At 37.4% G+C, this 20,660-nt stretch overlaps 3 protein-coding genes across 6 annotated transcripts; 1 reads left to right on the top strand and 2 right to left on the bottom strand.

Moving 5' to 3' along the window:
- The first annotated feature begins 484 nt into the window (after nt 1-484).
- LOC142519832 (cysteine-rich receptor-like protein kinase 1) lies at nt 485-3,794 on the top strand. The gene is made up of 6 exons (XM_075622855.1): nt 485-1,508; nt 1,813-1,932; nt 2,016-2,366; nt 2,708-2,942; nt 3,047-3,191; nt 3,325-3,794. Exons 1-6 carry the CDS (start codon nt 572-574, stop codon nt 3,694-3,696), a joined length of 2,160 nt encoding a protein of 719 aa, XP_075478970.1. The 5' UTR covers nt 485-571; the 3' UTR covers nt 3,697-3,794.
- A 1,192-nt stretch (nt 3,795-4,986) lies between these two features.
- On the bottom strand, nt 4,987-8,798 carry LOC142550841 (eukaryotic translation initiation factor 3 subunit C-like). The gene is given in 6 exon segments (XM_075659890.1): nt 4,987-5,870; nt 5,872-5,955; nt 5,957-6,085; nt 6,390-8,183; nt 8,446-8,520; nt 8,643-8,798. Coding segments are annotated over 5 exon segments (2,778 nt in total). The 5' UTR covers nt 8,470-8,520; nt 8,643-8,798; the 3' UTR covers nt 4,987-5,123.
- A 2,082-nt stretch (nt 8,799-10,880) lies between these two features.
- On the bottom strand, nt 10,881-20,096 carry LOC142550818 (protein MODIFIER OF SNC1 1-like). 4 transcript variants are annotated; one of them, XM_075659883.1, is made up of 13 exons: nt 19,827-20,096; nt 18,268-18,335; nt 17,656-17,732; nt 17,052-17,132; nt 16,917-16,961; nt 16,397-16,757; nt 16,100-16,202; nt 15,610-15,681; nt 14,180-15,479; nt 13,946-14,099; nt 11,437-13,859; nt 11,317-11,345; nt 10,991-11,246 (listed from the first exon to the last, which is right to left on the bottom strand). In XM_075659883.1, exons 3-11 carry the CDS (start codon nt 17,685-17,687, stop codon nt 11,451-11,453), a joined length of 4,557 nt encoding a protein of 1,518 aa, XP_075515998.1. In that variant the 5' UTR covers nt 17,688-17,732; nt 18,268-18,335; nt 19,827-20,096; the 3' UTR covers nt 10,991-11,246; nt 11,317-11,345; nt 11,437-11,450. The 4 variants fall into 4 exon arrangements, with proteins under 4 accessions (XP_075515988.1, XP_075515998.1, XP_075515995.1 ...); XM_075659880.1 differs by lacking the exon at nt 18,268-18,335 and having other exon boundaries at nt 10,991-11,262; XM_075659868.1 differs by lacking the exon at nt 18,268-18,335.
- Between the last annotated feature and the right edge of the window lie 564 nt (nt 20,097-20,660).

The following is a 20,660-nucleotide window of genomic DNA, read 5'->3' as shown; positions in this document are numbered from 1 at the left end:
ATATTTTTGTTAAATAATAATAAAAAATAGAATGAAGCAATTGGCCTAGATTGTTTTCTAAACAATAAGAAATGTTGTGTGTAGAATAAATTACAAGAGTCTATAAAAAAATGGAATAAATTACAAGAAATGGTCACAAAATAACCATATCACCCATTATCTAAAAATTTAATAAATTGTCATAAAACACCATAAATTTTTTTAAAAAAAATCACCCTACTCAAATAATTAATCTGGTTAGTTTCTCTAAAATTCTTGATTTTAATATAATCTTTATATATATATATATATATATATATATATACCAATTATGTAATTCAAAATATATTATAGATTAAACATTAATCTATATATAGCGAAACTTATTCACCAAATTTCAAGCATTATATTAAATAAGGCATAAAATTTAAATATTTCACATGAATTAAATTTTAGCATTTGATCGCACCTATCTTTGAATGCAAACCTTCATGTGCATGGGAAATGACGACAAAAGATTCAGAAAAAACCCCAAAATTTTCAAATCACGTTCTGTTTCCCAACAGAAGAACTGTTAGCCGATCATGTTTTCATGATTCGATTGTCTGTTCTTAGAAACAGAACACAACTCGTTCATGAATGGGAAGAAACAAAGGACGAGAATAAGAAAAGGGAATTACCCTTCAATGATTTTGCCGCCGACCCTTTAGAAAAATCAAGAAACTTACAAAAGAACTTCGATCCAATGCATTTGATTGGTTTCGTTTTTCGTCATCGTTGCTTGGCTTTCTCGATCGTTTTAATCTTTTTCTTCTTCCCTGCCTCCTATTCTGATCCACGAATCGGTTTAGCCGGTTTTTCGTGCAAAAGCTTTCACATTTCCGGAAATAGAAATCTCAGAAGGAATTACATGCATGCTATGAAAGCTTTAAGTGATCTTAGTAACTTTGATTACTTTGGAATGCGATCAGTTTTATCCCCAGAACCACAGATTTATGGTATATTTCAATGCCATATTGATCTGTCACCACAAGATTGCCACATTTGTTTCGATGAGGCAAAGAAAAAGCTCACTGATTGTCTTCCTGCAACAGGAGGCTCCATTTTCTTGGAAGGTTGCTTTCTCCGGTACGAGCAGTACAATTTCTTTAATGAAACAAACGAGAAAATTGATCATTTGGAGCCCCTCTGTCATAATCCGACGGATATTACGAGCGATGAGTACATGAAGATGGAATTCGCTAACAAAGTTCATCAAGCAGTGATAGAGGTGACAGAGTTTGCTGGATCGACGAAAGGGTTCGGAGCATCCGAGGGAAAGAGTGGACTACTGGGTGTATATGCTTTAGGACAGTGTTTGGAAAACTTGGACCATAAAAATTGTACACAGTGTTTGTCTGATGCTGGTGCAGAGATTGATAAGTGTTTGCCTGGAGCTGAAGGGCATGTCATGAATGCCGGTTGCTACTTGAGATATTCAACCAGTAAGTTCTTCGGGGATGCTGCATTAGCGGCCCATAATGAAAAGGGTAGGGAAAATAAATTTCTTATTAGTTTTCCCTTTCCAACTCACGCTTATTTCCATAGTCTATCATATCCCTATCCTTGGACCTGTTTAAACTATCGATTTTCTATATACATACAAGCTGGTTTTGCCGACATTCTTGAACTGTTGTGCAATTCTTGAATTTTTTTTCAACATTCTTGAGCTAAATAATTATTAGATTACTCAACATGTAGTAAAATATGTTTTTGGCTCGTTTGATTTTGTCAGTTCTGCTTGATTTTATAATTTTATATAGACCTCTAACATGTTCAATACCTATTTACCAGAACAAGTAGATCAAAACAATGTTGCAGTTCTTGTATTTACCATGCTGTCAATCGTCATACTACTTTTTTCTGGACTCGGAGCGTTTATAGGGTGTCAAATATACGCAGGAAATAAACAAGGTGAAATCACGAAGCAACGGGTTTCTTTTGTTATCTACATTTTGTATAGCTTTTTTGGTGATGTTTCATTCAATTCTAAATAGAACATAGGAAAGTTTCTCGACTCTCGTCTTCTGTAAGATCGTCAGAACTGAACTTCAAGTACGAGATTCTTGAAAAGGCAACAGATTTCTTCCATCCGACCAATAAAGTAGGCCAAGGAGGAGCTGGTTCTGTGTACAAGGGGTTGCTTTCTGATGGGACGACAGTCGCTGTCAAAAGGCTTTTCTTCAATTCTCGGCAATGGGCGGATGAGTTCTTCAATGAGGTACATTCAGTAAGTGGGATCCAGCACAAGAATCTCGTGAGACTTCTCGGTTGCAGCATTGAAGGACCTGAAAGTCTTCTTGTTTATGAATTTGTACCAAACAAAAATCTTGATCAGATGCTTTTTGGTATGATCAGTTCCAATGTCTTCTCAACCATATTCCTGTCATGGTATTATGAGTCACATTTGTTGAAATTCTTGTACAAACCAATTAAGTGATTGTGGGTGCATCTTATGAGACATTTTGCTAGTCAAGCAATGGATTATAATGGACTACTCTAGCAATTTCTTTATCGTTTTGAAAAAATACTATTCTTGTAACTTTGGCTAATTATTTTTGTAAAGCCAATATAAATGCAACCGCTTGCAAGTGGAGTATCCCGCTAGCTAGCAAGGGCCTGAAATGTGACACCATTCATATGATGTTATGATCAGACACTAAATTAGTTTGTACTTGCCAACTGACAGATAGGAAAACTTGCCAACTCTTGAGCTGGGATCAGAGATTCAATATCATACTGGGAATAGCTGAGGGGATTGCGCATCTTCACGAAGGTTGTAAAGTAAAGATCATTCACAGAGATATAAAAAGCAGTAATATACTTGTGGACGATACCCTTACGCCAAAGGTAGCTGATTTTGGTCTTGCTCGCAGTGTTGCTCATAATAAAACTCATATCAGCACCGGAGTTGCGGGTACTGTGTAAGTTTTACCCTTCCAATCATCTTGAGAAAATATGAAAATCCACCCCAGTAGATTATGAACAAAGTTTAAATAAAAAATGATTTGTATTTCTTTGGCTGCAGAGGGTACTTGGCCCCTGAATATCTGGTGCAAGGATGTTTAACAGAGAAAGCGGATATATATGCTTTTGGAGTGCTGGCTATCGAAATTGCATGTGGCAGAAAGAACAGCATATTCACGCACGATTCAGGCTCGATTTTACAGTGTGTAAGCCTCATATCCCACTATTGATTTTTCTACCTTTGATGTCTGGAAAAAAGGTTGGTTTCCCGGGCTTCAAATAAAGTGAAAATCAGATAATCAGGAATCTTAGATAAGCTAAATCATAACTCATGCTCAGGTGTGGAGAAATTACAAGTCCAAAACCATTACTGAAGCAATTGACAGCAAACTGAGAGGCGAATTTCAAGAATCAGAGGCCTCCCGAGTACTTCAAATCGGGCTTTTGTGTACACAAACTCGTAGATCACTGCGACCATCGATGTCTGAAGTGGTTCAGATGCTAAAAACTGATGACGCTGTAGTGCCTGCGCCGCAGCAACGGCCATTTCAGAATTCGAGTATGCTGTCTTCGGATGGCACAACCAAATCTCTGGAGATGAATAGCTCATCTTCGAATCGCCATTCGACTGTAGATACCATATCTAGCATGACAAATGCTCAGTCCAACAAGACTCCGTCTTGGGACATGGAAATGTCTAAGCAAACGTAGTCTAGAATCATACAACAACAGATCAAGAATGTACTCGACTCTATGCATTATACCAGACCAAAATAACTGCATACGGGCACAACAGTATTGTCGCGTGTAATATAATATATTTATATCATAAAAAAAAAATTTCCAAATAATTGATTTACTTTTGTTTTTATTATAAATTAAAAAAATAAATACTTGATTTAGTTAAAACATGTTGTATTTCAAATAAGGAAAAAATTAATGTGAATATCAGTAGGATTAACCCGTCTCACTGATAAAAATTCATGAAACCATTTCACAAAAGTCCTACTCTTCAAATAATTGATTTATTTTTTATTTTATTATTATTTTATATTTACATACACGTTTATACAATTATTATATAAAAGTTGTCGGAGGTAATTTTTATGAATAGTGGTTGATAGAATTCAAATAAGTACATTATATGAATAACAGTCGGCTAATTTCATTTATAAATGTTTTTGTTTATCTATAATATATAGTTTATGACTCCTGTGAGATTATAAAATAACTATTAATGAAATATTCAATACAAATTCAAAAAGATCAGAGAGTATGTTTAAATAAATTAAAATTATAAATCATTCAAATTCTTTTCCACCAGAAAACTTTATACATGGGAAGCATCTGAGGAAGAAAATAACAAAATATCTGGTTATGCACTTATGCCTGCCAAATACAACGAAACTCCCAAAAAGTCAAATATTTTGTGGGGTTCTATGCAACATGGAAGAAGTTTAGGGTGCTTAAATGCAACTCTCTCACATACATGCAATATTTATTGGGAGTATACTTAAATCAACTATTTTTTTTAAAAAAAAAAATCTCTTCTATCATCTATGTGACCTTTTTAGCATATTTTTTTTTCACAACACAAAACAATTACGATGATTTGAAAAATAAAAATAAAAAACCTCGAACTCGAAACGAAGAAATTACAAGATTTATGGCCCATAACACCCGCAACCAAATCAAATCACACACCATTATATGCCTGGAAAAGTATGACCCTCGGAAAGAAGATATGAATCCACTGATTGCCAAAAGGGAGACTAAAAAAGGACGAGTAATGAAGCCAACAAGATATAGCAGAAAAAGTAATAACCAAAAAAGTAAAATAATAAAAAAGTGAAGGAATGAGATTTGATGGCTTGAAGAAATAAGAAAATGGATACCAATTGTCCAAATAATACTTCTAGGTCTGCAATCAAGAAAAGGTAACAGAAGACTTGAAAACGATTTTTCAAAAAAGACTTGAAAAGATTAAAAAACTTGTGAATATAAACAATCGCCACGGAAAACTCTGTTTTTCCTTTTATAATGATAATGATAAAGTCTCAAAGACAACCAAATATTAAAATGATAAATTCAATAATGACAAAACCGATGCTACCAGTTCAAACAGCAAAGTTCCCCCATCATGTGCGAATTCCTTTGTTGAGATTCACCATCCGAGTTGATGCATCAATGTTGCCACCCCTGGCAGTTGCTCCAGTCTGATTCATCCTCCCCCCATCATGATGCCGGGAGCTCTGGTAACCACTTATTCGAGTATAATCCTTCGTGTAACCACCGCCGACGCCTCTGCCACCAGCATTATATCCTGTCCTCCCACCACTGCTACCTTGCCTGCCGTGAGTAAAAGTAAAGTCCTGCCACCTGCTACCACCACCTGAAGCAGCCGCTGCAGCATAGTCTTGTCCATCTTTGCGCCGAAGAGGGAGACCCTCCACCAATCCACCAAGTCGTGCCTCTATTGCTCTCACATTTGTTTCTGCAAGAATTGTGAGTTTATCGGTCAATTGGAACGCTAGAGCCTGTAGTCTTGTGTGTTCAACGCCATGGAAAACGATGCAGCGTGTGGGCTGGTCCCAACTAGCATGAAGCTCCTCATTGATCATCATTTTGCTCACAATACCATGTGTTTGTGAATCGGAGAGGTCAAACATTTTAGCCAGGTGGTCAAGACTTAGAGAATCGTAGGAGGATGAGTAGGTAAAAAGGTAGGTTCTCAAAGCCTCTTCCTTAATTTTAGCCTTCAACATCTCAAGAACATTATCTTTGTTGCGAAGAAGTTTCCAAACATCGAGAGAGTTGATAACATCAAAGGCCTTCTCAAAATCACCCTGCCTTAGGGCCCTTGTAGCAGCCATTACATGATCCCTGAACATTTTCAGGAGGCCCAATGAAAGTTTGTCTCTCGCTCGCTTCAAGCAACCTGTGGAAAGTCTTGCTTATGACCTTGCGTTTCGGCATCATGCACATTGGCTGCCATGTTTGGCACTTCCATCAACATGGCACAACTCAGATGGACAGCTTCAAGAAGCTCAAGATTAATATGCATGTGGTACGGCATCTGACGCCTCCTCTCCAGTCGCTCCTGCAGATAATATTAACATGTGAGCCACATCTAAAAAACCAAATGGAAAAACCAAGCAAAGAAAACTTATTCAGAAGTAACAAATCACAGGAATATAAGCAGTTGATGTTTCCATCTTTTGGGATGCATGGAAAGAAATGTTTCGTTGAATATAATTAAATACATAAATTTTAAACTAGTCATAACGTTCAAAAGCCCGTTGGCAGCTAAAAAATTATCATTATCTTGAGCATATTAAACTTCCATAAGAACCACAAAAAACATGTTATATGAATAAAAAAACGTTATAAATAACAATCGTTACCTGTTCTGGCGTCTTCTCATGATATCTACTCTGGGAAAAACCTTGTGCCAGCAATTCCTTCACTCTGCCAGCAGAATACAACTCTGAGAGACAACTGTGGGATTCAGTAATAAACCCCACCCTGAATGAACATAGACCAAGCTGTGCCATCGCTCTGTTGAACAGTATTTGGGTCGAAATATCCATGTGTTGTACATTTTCCTGCAAATGACTCATAAGCAACAAGTCACGGGAAGTCGAAAACTCATCCAAGATGGCGTGATGATAAATGTCGCAAAGCATGGCACGAGCCTTAGTCCGCTCATCACCATATTTGTAAATGAGTGACACGAGAACATCCATCAATGCCCTGCTGTTCTCGGGAAAAATAGATCTGCGAGGAACTATCTCAGGAGTTGCAACAAACGATGATAGACCCTTGCTTTCCTCAGCTTTGGCTTCCTCTCCAGATTCTACTCCATTATCCGACTGCTCAGCCAATTTCCTCATTGCGTCGTATACCTCTTGTGGCTTATAGTATATGAGCTCAACCCGTTTCAGAGCTACCTTTGAGGCACCCTTAAAATCTCCAATATGTTCAAGATATTCTTGCACATTCTGAGCCAGAACTAGGAATGTGGGCTCATCCCTAAGCCTCTCAATATACTCACGGGTATGTGGATCGATCACTTGAAGTGACTTAAAAAATTCTAAGTCTACCCTTTCAAGGAAGGCAACCAAATTTCCCCAAATCCTGATTTCACCATTAAAATCTGCTCCTTTTTGGGTCTCATTCTCCTCAGGCTCCACCGTGTCCCCTACAACAATATTTGGATACTGGGTCAAAATATCGAGAATGGCAAACATATTCCGCACACATTGTTTCCACACGTTAATAGGCATGTGACCACTGAGGCTCGTATTAACATCAAATTGTGCTGAGACAACGCTGAAGAAAATCTCAAGCTTCTGGGCAGGAGTCTTGGCAACCCTCGTTAAGAAAGTGAGCTGTTCAATCAACTCAATTCTTCCAGTCCCCTTTCTACCCCTAGCAGCGACTATCTCCTTAAACTTCTTGTTTACGGTGTCCCATGTTATTTGGCTAGGATCCTTGAATTGCTTGTCCATCAACTTATCTTTCTTGCTCAACATCTTCTCCCAGCCTAGTCCACTCTCAGCATCCTCCTTTCCCAACTCTTCTTCATCCTCAGTCTCTTCAGATTCCAGGGTTCCGGGGTCCTCATCAAAGTCATCGTCCTCATCTTCATCCTCGTCATCATCTTCAGGTTCTTGCTCATCCTCCACCTTTTCCTCAAAAAGTTCTGGCTGCTCCCTACACTTGGCAATAGTTTCCTCATACAGCTTATTGTTCTTTTTCAACTTCTGTTTCATGGAATTCAAGGCCTTCGCGTTGCTACTACTCATTTTCTTTTTTGCCTCCTTATTAGCCAAGGCCTGATTCAAGAAATCCTCCAACATTACAAGGGCTTTTATATAAAGATTTGGAACCCGGTCCGACTCTGTTACCCTCATGACCTTTCCCAATTGCTTATTGATCTTGTCAAAACTTTCTTGCAAGCTGACCCAGTCATTAATTTTCATGGCATTTTTCATTTGATCAACAGTGGCAGTCATCTCATCGAATCGCTTGTCCTTGGCAGCCCGGACAACTCTCTTCTGCCCATCAGAATCATCAGAATCACTTTCATTCACATAGTAATACCTTTTCGCAGCAGTTTCTGGAGCTGTCTCCACTGGTCCAGTTTCTTCTTCTTGCTCATCATAATCGCTCTCCTCCTCCGTTTCACTGTCACCCTAACATCCCCAATAAAAAACAGCATAAGTGTTTGGCAACAAACAACATTCAAAAGAAAATGTAATTTGGTATAAGCTGGCGCACACATATACAGTAAACCTATCTACAAAAGCGTCAGGAAGCTTCTCATCAAATTTTGCACATATCCAGGATAAAAAGAACAATGGGTTATCAAATAATCACACCCAAATCCATTCTGTTTAAAAGCTCAAAGAGTACAGACCCACACACAGTCCAATCCAAACTTCTAGAGAAACAAACCTGAGTCCAAAATTTTGACGCCATCGTCTCCAATAAACTCGGAATTGGTTTTTTGGGTCTCTTGTTGATCGAAATCTGAATCATCAGTACAAACAAATTTCAGACAACGTCGTATTAAATTTTGAATCTGACCCACATAATCGAATCAAAACTAACAACTTTTAAAAGTATCAAAGTAAAATAAGAAAGAAACAAACCTGTTTCGCTGCTGAGGTCCTGAGAACAATACCGCGGTGGTGATGAAACGAGAGGCTCTCTGCGGCGGCGCTAACGAGGGTTTTGTTACAATAGGAAAGGGAATTACCTATTCGATTCGTTTCAGGATGTATTGGGTACAAACCCTTCAGGCCCAAACTTAAAGGGTCCGATTGAATTGATACTCTCAAAATATCATAATTTTACCAATATAAAAATAATATCATAATTTTAGGTATTAAAGATAATTTACGTATTAATTACAATAATAATTCTATTTTAAAAATTAATCATGATTTAAATCTGATAATAATATTATTTATTACAATAATATTTGAAAAAATGCAACATGCTTAGTGTATTAGTATCATATCTATCCCCACATTTTTATTAAAGCACATAAATTTGATTTATCAATAGATTGTACAAATTTAAATCTAATTTAGTTTTTTTATTTTGAATAATTTATTATTAATTTTTGTAAATATTTTTAAGATTATTTTGATTTTTTATTGTTCCTAAAATTTGAACATACTAAGTAAATCAAAGTTCTAATAAAAACATTTTGCTATTTTAAGATTCACTTGATTTTGTGTTTCGAAAAATACATATACCATAATACGACTATGTTCTTTTTATTGTTGTAGAACTTTAATAAAAATAGACAAACATCATCTTTTTTGTCGTGAGATGGATCGAAGGATATAATAATTGATATGCTGAAGTTAAATTATTTAACAACTAATATTATTGATGTTTAAATATTTTTATGATTAAGGTTTAAGATCGGTCATTTGTCGCTCTACCAAAAAATACACCTTGTGATAATTGTACAACTTAAAACTTTTAAATTATACAGCAACTCAGGACACGTTATGATTGTTCTACCGAATAGAGACAAGAATTACAGCCCTAACATAAGGGATCATGATAATTAAATCATTCAATTGTCATTTGAAAATTTGTTTTAGTGTTAAATAATATATTATAAATATTGAATCAAGTTATGAGTCAAAATATCGACTTTTTTTCATCAAGATTTATTGAATGTGAAAAAAAAAACTAGGATGTCCATAGATACCATGAGATTGTGTTCAAAAGAACATGCTTAAAACTTCCAAGTTGACTATCCAGTGAATGGACTTTAATTACTCAACGAATGTATAGTTAATTTTATAGGGTTCCAATATTTACCAAACAATACTTTTTTATATGTAATAAAACATCCATTACACATCGTTTAAAAAAAAATTCATTACATATAAATAGTATTCTTTTCCATTCAGCACATGACACGTTTATTGATATGATAAATCATGATCACTCATTCAACCATGATATATGGATCAGTGATCATGTGCATCACTTAATACACGTATCATATACTGAGTTGACGAGAATACGAGTAGCACCTACCAAGCCAAGTTCTTGATTAAAGTCTCGGATTACAATATTGGAGAACCAAATAGGTATTATACAACCAAACCATTCCAAACTAATCGCACGTTTGGCTAGAAAATGAGCCGCTGAATGCACCGATCTTCTCATGTGCTTTTGAGAAAGAAAGACGGGATCCCAAGAAGAGAACGAGACGAGAAATCCATTCTTGATTATGCATGCATGCAGGAACTCTAAATTGTTTACGTGTAATTCGGTCATTTAACTACTTAATTAATGTAATGTTCGGTTTCAATTTCCTTGACAAGTTGGTATGTCAAAAGAAGATATTTTGAAGGAAAAAAACCCAAATCCAAAATGTGTGACTAGAACGAAATCAAATTGTTCACACCAATTACCTTTTTTCATTCCGTGTTTCTATTCCATACCAAATTTGCTTTGACATTATACATGCGTGAAATCAAATCACTGGCCTTTTTTGGGCGACTCTTCTACTTTAACCAATTTTTCCTACAATTTCATCCCGAAAATCCAACTTTTCTCATGTTATTATATTGTCAAAAATCGATATAAATTTTCCATGCTACAATCGGTAATCTACACCAGATACGGTCCCCGCCTATAGAACACGAGATCTTATTTTTAAATAAAAAATTTCAACTTAAATACTTGGTTTTGAAGAATTAATTTGATACCTATCCAATATGTGATAGGTATAAAATTCAAAATGCCCGTTGCCCATCTCTAATAGATTAACCATTTTCAAGCCAAACATGCATTAACAGCAACAAAGAAATGCTTGACCAAAATATTAATGAAGTTTTATGTTGGGAGATCTCACATAAACTGAAGCTTTGAAATTCAAGGTCGAAAGATCGCATTAATGCTGAAACTTCGTACATCTTTCTTAAAACTGTACGAAGAATAGTGTGCACTAGCTTATATCAGTGTATCTTTTAACCTGCTTAATAGGCAGGATCTTGATTAACATATAAGACAAAGAAGAAGCAACAAGCGGGTGTAGCAAATCTCGAATCTTGCCACAAAATACGCATAGCTACCACATCCGCTAAGCTAAATGTTAAACCGAAGTCAGGTTATAGTGTATCGAAACAATTACAGTTGGAACTAAAACTTGCAAAAACATGACATCTTCACCCAAAGATCTGCCCCTACTAGACTCCTAATTCGATCAATGTGTGTGTCACCTGTCAATGAGACAAACTGGATTAAAAATATAAATATTGAATCTAGCTCAAATCTAACCACAACACCCACCTTCCTAACCAAGCCAAGCGTTGGGGTAACTGGAATCGAAAACAAAAGGACATCAAATGTTCAAATTTCACATTACAACTAGCCCTAACCAAAGTGGACACAAACAGCACAAGTTCATACCTATAAGAGTATCCTCAGCGTTTGGGGTAATTCTGGCTCCTTTCCTGGTTTATCATGCGTGCATTACTAGCTCCATCTGCAGGTCCATCAAACTTTTCCGGTCCGCTACTCTTGTGTGGTCCAACTGGCTGGTATTCATAGTGAGCACTCCGCCTCTGCCTTTCCCGAAATCTATGCACGTGAGTTGGCCTATTTTCTTGGCTCAAATCCCAATCTCCACGTGATTCATAGCCTCTCATAGTTCGGGAGTTTTGTTTGTCAATTCTCCTTGAGCCTGTTGAGATATCATGCTCATGCTTAATATCTGTATTTGCAGAAGGAGCTGATTCAGTGGAGTTGATGGGATCTTGGTTCAGTGAAAAGGGAGACTCTTTTGCTGAGGAAGGCTTCTTTTCTATGTCAAACTCTTGCTGATTGCCTGCAACTGACTCCTCGACCACATTAGATTCTGAGACAGATTGGCCAGGCTGAGGTCGATACGAATTGCGGGTTCGAACTTGCACTGTTTTTTGAGATGGATGATCCTTTTTCGGGTCCCCGGTTATTTCCATTGCCACGGTTTCAATTCCAGTAGTTTTGTTACCATGCAAATTATTTGCAAATTTGGAATTCAACTTGGGCTTCCAATGAGACAAAGGCTGATCTCCACGACTCCGACTATCTTTTGAAACAATAGTCCTATCTGGACAGTCCACATCTGCAGCTGACAGAGTGCCACTTCCATCAATTTCATTACAAAAAATATCCCCATGATCAGGATTATTTCCTGTGCTTCGAGGAACCCAAGGTAGGTTCCTTTTTCCTCGGACTGTTGGCCCATGATCTTTCATGGCAGGAATTTTGCTCATTGCAGATGTGGTTGTGTTATCGGAGATGCTATGGCTATCAGAAGTATCAGCACTTGCTGAATTTGTCACAGAATTTATGAATTGATGTTGTTCTGTAGATTTTGGGATGTCCTTAGAAGGTTCAGATATCAGGGCAGGACCGAGATTCACACCTTTCATATGGGATGAATCTGTTGGAGCCCGTTGCCGCCATGTTCCATGCTCCTTTTTATGAATCTTATGCTTGTCTTCACCCTCCTTTGTCTCTACTTTAGACGCAATGAGTACAGTCACAGAGCCCACAGGTTGTGGGCTTACAGTGCCGAATGATCCAAATTGTAATATCCCAGGAACCTCATCTGATTTAAGCATGTTCGTTGGAGAAGGCATATGTGGAGTGTTTCCCTGCTGAGCAAGTTCCATAGCCACAGGTTTCGGAATATATCTCTCCATTTCAGCCCTCTTTCCTTTTGAATTACTCTGTGCCATATTGTCACTGTTTGTGGCATTGTCCACTTCCAGAGTAGATTTTTTGTCAACTTCAGTTCCACTCTCGGCTTTGTTCTGCGTGCGCACAGGGGCCCAAATAACAGCATCACTATTATGATGAACGTCCATAAACTTATTGGGCTGTTGACTTCTCAAAGTTCTTCGAAAAGGCTGACGTTTCAACTGATTTGCTACTCTGTTGTGACCTTCTTCATTGGGTAAAGAAAAGAACGCCTTGGCAGCCTTCGCTTCTATGTCGAGATCAGCCACTGTTGCTGCCGAGCAATCCAGGTTTGACCAAGAAGCCTTGGACTCAACATTTTCAACGGACGGCTTTCCAGGATTACTGTCCGACAGAACTGGAGATAAAACAGGAAAAACAGGGGCCTCATCCAATTTGTGCTTATTTCTACTGCTATTGGTTTTCCTTCTCTGCTGGATGGAAGGCTCAGCCACAGTGTTGGAAGTGTTGAGCATGTTTGACTCGTAACCTGATTGAATTTCACTTGAAGAAGCCTCAGTTGAAGTAAAATTAGTAGGAACGCTCACAAGATCTTCTGGTGCCTCAGATGCAATATTAGTAACAGATTTTTCATGTGAACTCTTCACCGATGATTTATTCTGCTTTTGTTTATAGCCTATTCGATTGTGTTTAGGGATGCCTCCCTCATTCAACTGCATGCCAACTTTCCTAGCATTGCGTGGATCTTTCATATGGAAAGATTGACCATGTGACAGATTAGATTCCAGTTGTTGAGGTGGCTCCACAGGCAAATTTTTGGAGACTTCAATAGATTCCCTAGACTGACTGATACTACTCTCCAGAGAAGTAACATTAGAATCAGAGACTAGATTTTGACAAGGAGCTTGAAACTTCGGATCAATCAACACTGTTCCCCCAAGGGTGCACAATATCTCTTGCTCCCCATAGATGTCATCAAAGGACTCGGCTGTCTCCTTTTTGTTTGCAGTTTCACCTACTTGGGTTCGACGATTCAGTTCTTCTAATTTAGCTAAAGCCTTGGCCTTCTGCTCTCTTGTGCGTTCTTCCTCTTCCTTATGCAATTGCAGCACACGTTGCTTTGCCAATTCTCTTCTCCTGGCACGCTGGTTAAAACTCACAGATAAGGTGACAGAGAAACTTTTAGATGCATTCAACTAGTAGAGAAGAATAATCACTTAAATAAGAGAACCTGTTCTTGGATATCAGATGGATCAGATGTTTCCTCAGCAGGTTCTCCTTCAATCTTCCTTACAGTATCTATCATAGAGTCTTCAGCAGTTTTTCCAGCATCATTAGGGTCACGTACACGATTAACTCTACCGTTCCCACCATGATATGAGCTCCTATAAATTTAAGATGTATTGTTTAGCAATGGACATGGAATGAAAAACAAAAAGATTTAAAAAAACAATTCCAATCGGACCTGGATGCAGCAGAGGTTGATTGTTTCGGAACAGTCACTTGATGCAGGGTAGAGCCAAAATCTATAGATGTGGGAACCCTTTCAAAAGATCCAGTAGCATTAGTACCTTCAACAGAACAATTATGCATCTTCTTTTCAACTTGAAACCGACTCCTACACTCCTCCCTGTTGAACACATTAGGGGAATCAGGCTGTCCATCAGAAGAAACATGAAACTTTGCATTTAGAACTTGTTTCTGCATCAGTACAGAATCTTTTGTTTCCCCTTGTAAAGATGGATTTCTCTCATTAGCAAGAGGTATCTGACACCCTTCTGTCGGAAAAGATGCCACATTTGGTAATTCATTGGTCAAATTATCATTAACCAATTTTCCACTACCCATGCTCTCAACGGACCTTACTCTGACGCTGTCTGACAGATGTCCTTGATGTTCAAAATTGCAGGCAGTATTGTCATTTGGTACTGTCCTCTTGGCATAGTTATCGTTTTCTACATCCTCTTCAGCCCCCCACTCATTATTCTGGGAAGTCATTGCAGGAAGGCTACCTTTTCCAGAATACAAAACTTTAGGACGTATATCCCGATCCCAGTTTTCTTCTCCATCCTTCGGATACCAGTCACTATGGTTCTTAGAGGGAACTATTTGCTGTGATTGATGATCAGTTTCCATTTGCACTGGCGATGTTTTACCAGAAGGACCATGTCCAATAGTGACACTGGGGAAATTAGCAGGATCATGAGCACCCAGTGCTTGAAAACCATTGTATGAAGGGGGCCTCGGCATCATAAATGGGATTTCCCGTTCGTTGCTGCAATAGCCCCTTGGCGGTCCATAATAACCCTCAAAAGTCATTTGGCCTGGTGGAACTGGGGGGCCTCGGTAGAATTCAGGCCTAAACGGTATACCTGGCCGTGCATAGGTATCAGGCATCGGTGGCCTGTATATATCTCCATTTCTGGGATGGGTACCTCTACGACCAGACCCTGCAGGTGGAACCGACTGTGCAACACCAACAGCCGGATGTGAAATCTGAGAAGGATAATAAGGAAATGGTTCCATCGGAATGCCACTAGGAGCAACATGACCTCCAAATGCAGGTCCTGGGGGACGACCCCTATACCAAGGACCAGCTGGGGAATTAAAAGGACTGTGCCAAGCATCAAAGTGTTGAGAAGGAATATTGGTGTTGAAATACTGCTGGGACTCCCCTTGCCAATTTTCCATTCTAGGGAAGATGCCATCTTCGGCAGTCCGGGGACGATCAGTCCTCAATATATTCATAGTTCCACATTGGGCATCTGTACTAAAGAGAAGCAAAGTGTTATGATAGATTTGAAAGAACTGACAATTATAATGAAATGTAATAAATACAGGATAGCAAAGTTATAAGATGTAAGAAAGATCAACGAAAGACCGACAAGTACAGACCGGCGTGAAATTTTGTATCCTCTTCTTTTGCCCGAGCTGTTCTATCAAAAGCTGAGCTAGGACAACAATTATCTGTCGAAAAATGATGAGCAAAAGTGAGCCATGCAAACATAATGTAGTGCACAAGATGTAAATACATGTACAAAAAAAACACAAGGTAACAACAAAGAGAAAAGGAGAAAATAAAAGTCAAATAATCTAGAGGTTTAATACTAAAACATATCGGACCAGATGATCTAGCTTCTAGATAAAGGAGACAAGAACAATTTCAAATGGTTCAAATCACTGAAATGGACATTTGCTTGCATCATCAAATATGTAACTCATTCGCTTGACGCATGAAAATGCAACAGCGGAGACAGCCAAATTCAAATAAAACGATAATTGAGAAGCACCAATAACTGACAACCATGCAGTCATTCTGAAACAATAATTGAGAAGCACCGCTAACTGACAACCATGCAGTCATTCTGCGTATACAACTAACAACCTTGTGATTTCATATTCATCACAGAATTTTCTTTCTCGGAACCGAGAGTCGGAAAATCTCCAGAACTCAGGGAGAATCCATCTTCCTTGTAGGATTTTACACCCTGCAATTTTACAAAAACAGTAGGCACATTAAGAAATCTGCAGCAGTACTCTACAAATACATGTTCATGAACATGGTTGATCGCTATATGTCTAAAACATATGTAACTGAAGAAAATTGAAACTAGTTGCTTTCACTAAGTATATTGTTACTGGCAACTAAAGGGTAGATGTTTAGTAACAAGGTTGACCCTACCAATCTTTCTCCGACACCACTTGCACCCAATGCAGTTGAACTTTCAGACACAGGCTCCGAAAATCTTGAAACCTGAGAGCTGTTAGGTCTGGTTTCTGCGCTTCGGGGGCGCAACGATGTCTGGTTTGATGTCAACGACCCAGAAGCCGTCGAAGGTCTAGAATTTGAACCCCGTGTATTGGCAACAGGTACATTTGTCCTGTCACTTTCAGAAGTTGATGGTCGAGTTCCACTTCCACCAGATGAAGGACGCCCACTGACATGACTATGTGCAGTATTTCTACCATCAGCATTCGGCGCAGAAGAGATCCATGCATTTGAGCCAGAGGAAGATGGACGACTACCCCAGCTAAGAGTACCCCTGCAAAGAAACAAAGCTTGCATCAATTTAATAGAAAAAGGTAAAGAAAGGACACAACAAAAGCAACTCAAAACGTGGTTATACTGAGCAGAAAATTCAGAAAACAACTGAAAGGCATTCGTGCTGCATAAGGCAAAAAGAAAATCACGAATCACTCACTTGGGAACTATTTCAACATTGGGATCAAGACCATGATTCTCTAACCTTCAAATAGAGTAGGGTAACTAGTTAGAAAGTATACTCAGAAATGTAAATGCTAAGATAGAAGTGAGGATCCAGCCAGGCTACACATACCTTTGGCTTGGTAAATTCAAGGGTTTTGGAACAGCAACTTTCCCTAAAACTGTCATTCCACCCCGTCTTGCAGAAGCCCACCTACAAGGTGAGTCATCATTAGAAAATGAATTTAGAATTCAAACCTACACTTATCTAAAGAAAACCAGAAGCATCAAAATAAGTTTCCAAATCCCATAAACACGTAAATTCAAGAGGCGGTAAATGCATCTCCCCAAGAATGAAACAAACACAATGACGTAGGTTGGCAGCTACTCAGAGAAGGTAACCCAGAAATATAATCAAAACTGAAAACATACAATAACACAACAAATATTGTAAACGAAATAAAGAAACCGAAAACAGTTCAACCAAAAACAACTTTGACGAAAATACAAAAAACTCAATACTGAACCCAAAAGAACTATATATTTCATAGCAGCAACGAGCATCCAATAAAATTTGCATATATACTGTAGTGTCACCAGTAAGTTCCAAAAGTGAGAGCATTTCAACGATTAATAAAGCCTTAACTGAATCACCATCATCTTTTTATTTGTAAAGGTTCAATTCAGTCAACTTTACTTGAGCTTTTGTAGTGAAGAAAAAATACATATTTAAGTACCTTCGTTCTCCAGCCAACATACTTGAATTCATTGCCAAACGGAAAAGCCAATCTCATTCAAAAAAACTTCAGGCAACCTACACAAATAAGGAAACCAGACATCAATCAGGGGAATATTTAAACTGAGCGATATTAAATGAAATAAAAGTTAGAAAATGCATAAAATAGTAATAACAATTTCTGGTTACATTTATTATATTAAGCAAAATAAATGAATGAAGAACGATGTGTTTAAATGAAAAATAAGCACGTAAAACTATCGTCCACTTTGCAAAAAATAATTTCTAAAAACATGGAATTTCATTCCTAGGTACCAAGAATATTCAGTCTCGAACCCGTCCCCAGGCCAATTTTTAGACTCGGGTGCAAGCCTCCGATGAGGCCCTTTAGTTGCCTGTGCTAGCAATTTCATCATAGTTCATGAGATATAGAAACATTAGGCAGTTCTTCACTACTACTTTATAAACTAAAAAGAACAAGGTGATTCTGCACTAAATCAATCCAAACTCAAAAAGAATCTCTTCAACAGCTTCATGTCAACTACACTGTCTCTTAACCCTGAGAGTTAGAAATCAACAGATCAATATTATAAGCCAGGCCCATAAAACTCACCCAGCAAGGTCAGACTGGGGTAGAACCTGCCCACAAGGTTGAGGTGGGAAAATTTTCAAATAGCATACCTAAAACAAGAATTATCACACTATCACATAAATTTGAAAAGGTTAATTGTACTAATAAACTTTTAAATGAAACTAATGACATTACAAGTTTTTAAATGGATCTGTGTCAATCTCAAAGAAAACAAGGAATGTCATATAAAATGAGATGTGTTTTAGTATTTGATCAAATTAATTCGCAAAATAAAGTTTCACAATACTAGAGTTTTCAAAATCTTACCCATATTAAGATAGAATGTTACATGTTAATAAGGAGATAATTACATATCAAACTGCCACAAAAATCATACAACTAGATATCAACTTCACCCGGTCAATATAATAATAAATTAATTATAAGAAAGAGTGAAAAAAAATCATTTACACAAACTCGGGATAGTCAATTTGAAAAGAAGTTGTGCACAATACATAAATACTGATTAAAAATTAAAATGAAATAAAAATCTTCAAAAAATTCACCCCTTCCATTGAAATTTTATTTTTCCAGAGCTTCAATAAAAAGTATATCAATATCAAATGTAAAGATGTAAATAGTGAGAGCAAAAGTGATCAATTCATCCTTCTGAAACTACAGAGGGCCCATGCATGCCAACGTTAGGGCCCTAAAAGGTATAAAAAAAAGGTGGGATACATAATATACAATTGTTATTTTTGATAGTTCCAAAAACAGAAGACCACTTTGTTTTTCTGACGGACATTTTTTAATCTGTGCAGTGATAAAACCAACACGGGGTTTCAAGGTCTCGTCATACCGTCATACCATTTCACTCTAGTTATTAGAGACAGAAAGGTCAAAGAGAAACTTCTTTGTCACAAGACCGATGGTTTGTGACATGCGCTCCCCGTAAGGTATGCTCCTCTACCATAAGGGCCCACAGTTAAATACACAAACACCCAATCAAGTAGAAGTTTCTTAAAATTCTAAGCATTGCACCAGATACTAACCAACTGCAGCAGATGTGCATCGGATCCAAATGACGAGGTTTTTTGTGTGTGTAGAAAATGATGAGGTTTTCACTTGATGGAACACCCAGATATGAGCAAAGCACTGAGTATTTAAATGAGTAAAAGCCGTAAATCCAACTATTGTAATTGAGGGAAAAAAAACAGCACATGAACAGCGTTGATAATTTGTCAAGCTGTACTATACTACTAGCCACCTCAAGGTGACTCAGCATAATCATCTGCGATTGAATCTACTGTTTGTAATACAATCACAACAACAAAAACGAGCTGTGTTTCTCTCTCTCCCAGTATATCCAGTTAATTGAAGAAAGTAATCCCAAATATTCATATGCACAACTATCCACGAAAATAATACATATAGAGGCGTCCTCGTCCGCTGCAATGATTATTCACAATAATCGATACCTCAAATACCAATATTGAAACCCTAGATCCCATTTCATACACCAAATTTCAATCCCAAATCCTATTTTATAAATTAATAAGCACAAGCACATGAAAGCATAAAAATTAAGAAAGAAATCAAACCGGAGAGAAGGAAACAGCTTGTCGGATCTGCGGAAGTCCCCGATCTTCGAGAATTATAATTTTGAACAGCAGAGGAAAAATATTTGAAAAATTGAATGGGTACGTAGATTTTAACGCATCGATAAAGGTGCGTGTGTGTATTTAGGGCGTATGACTAGGGATGTGGCGAGTAACGGTGGCTGTTAGCGATCGCGGAAAAGTGCAGGGAGGAGGAGAGACTGGGCGAACCGATCCTAAGTTTGAACCGCCGCAAAGGATAGAGAACCTACTCTGTTTATCAAAAAATACTATATATTTATATTAATCTTATTTTTCGATTAAATTACCAATAAGCCCATTAAAATATTTTGGTCTCACACAAATTAATGAAACGATTTGTATACTATTAACAAATTAATATAATTTTTATTTATTTATTTTTTTGGCTCGACATGCGACATGCTCGAACAATAATGTATTGATAAAAAAAAAATCGAACTCATGACAATTAATTTTACCCTCGTCGACTGAGACACATCAGAATTATATTATTTATTTTTTATATAAAAATAATAATGAATATGGCTAGTTGAGTAAAAAGAATTAGCCAAGAGCCTAATTAATTAAATTTTAATGTTCCCATTTAATCAGTCGCCGTTAATTCCAATCTCACCAGCTTAACTGAATGATCCATCTCCCTTGGCCTTTCACCAGTAAGTTGAATTTAATTTACCATTCATTAAATTTTTAAGATTAGATAAGATTTGTCGATTTTTACAAACAAATACATATATTTTGGAAATGTGAGTATTGGTCGTATTAATTCAACTTTTAAATATAAACTGATTGATTTGA

The sequence above is a fragment of the Primulina tabacum genome, chromosome 1, assembly GCF_025594145.1.
Source record: "Primulina tabacum isolate GXHZ01 chromosome 1, ASM2559414v2, whole genome shotgun sequence".
NCBI lineage: Eukaryota > Viridiplantae > Streptophyta > Magnoliopsida > Lamiales > Gesneriaceae > Primulina > Primulina tabacum.
Note: the sequence above shows the minus strand (reverse complement) of the source record. Positions and strands in the feature narration are given on the sequence as shown.

Coding starts and splice junctions, on each gene's coding strand:
- LOC142519832 (XM_075622855.1), top strand. CDS start 572: ATGATTCGATTGTCTGTTCTTAGAAACAGAACACAACTCGTTCATGAA. Junction 1,933..2,015: donor ATACGCAGGAAATAAACAAG/GTGAAATCACGA, acceptor AATTCTAAATAG/AACATAGGAAAGTTTCTCGA. Junction 3,192..3,324: donor CAGGCTCGATTTTACAGTGT/GTAAGCCTCATA, acceptor ACTCATGCTCAG/GTGTGGAGAAATTACAAGTC.
- LOC142550818 (XM_075659873.1), bottom strand. CDS start 17,687: ATGAATTCAAGTATGTTGGCTGGAGAACGAAG. Junction 15,480..15,609: donor GGATACAAAATTTCACGCCG/GTCTGTACTTGT, acceptor TCTTTAGTACAG/ATGCCCAATGTGGAACTATG. Junction 14,100..14,179: donor TCAACCTCTGCTGCATCCAG/GTCCGATTGGAA, acceptor TTAAATTTATAG/GAGCTCATATCATGGTGGGA.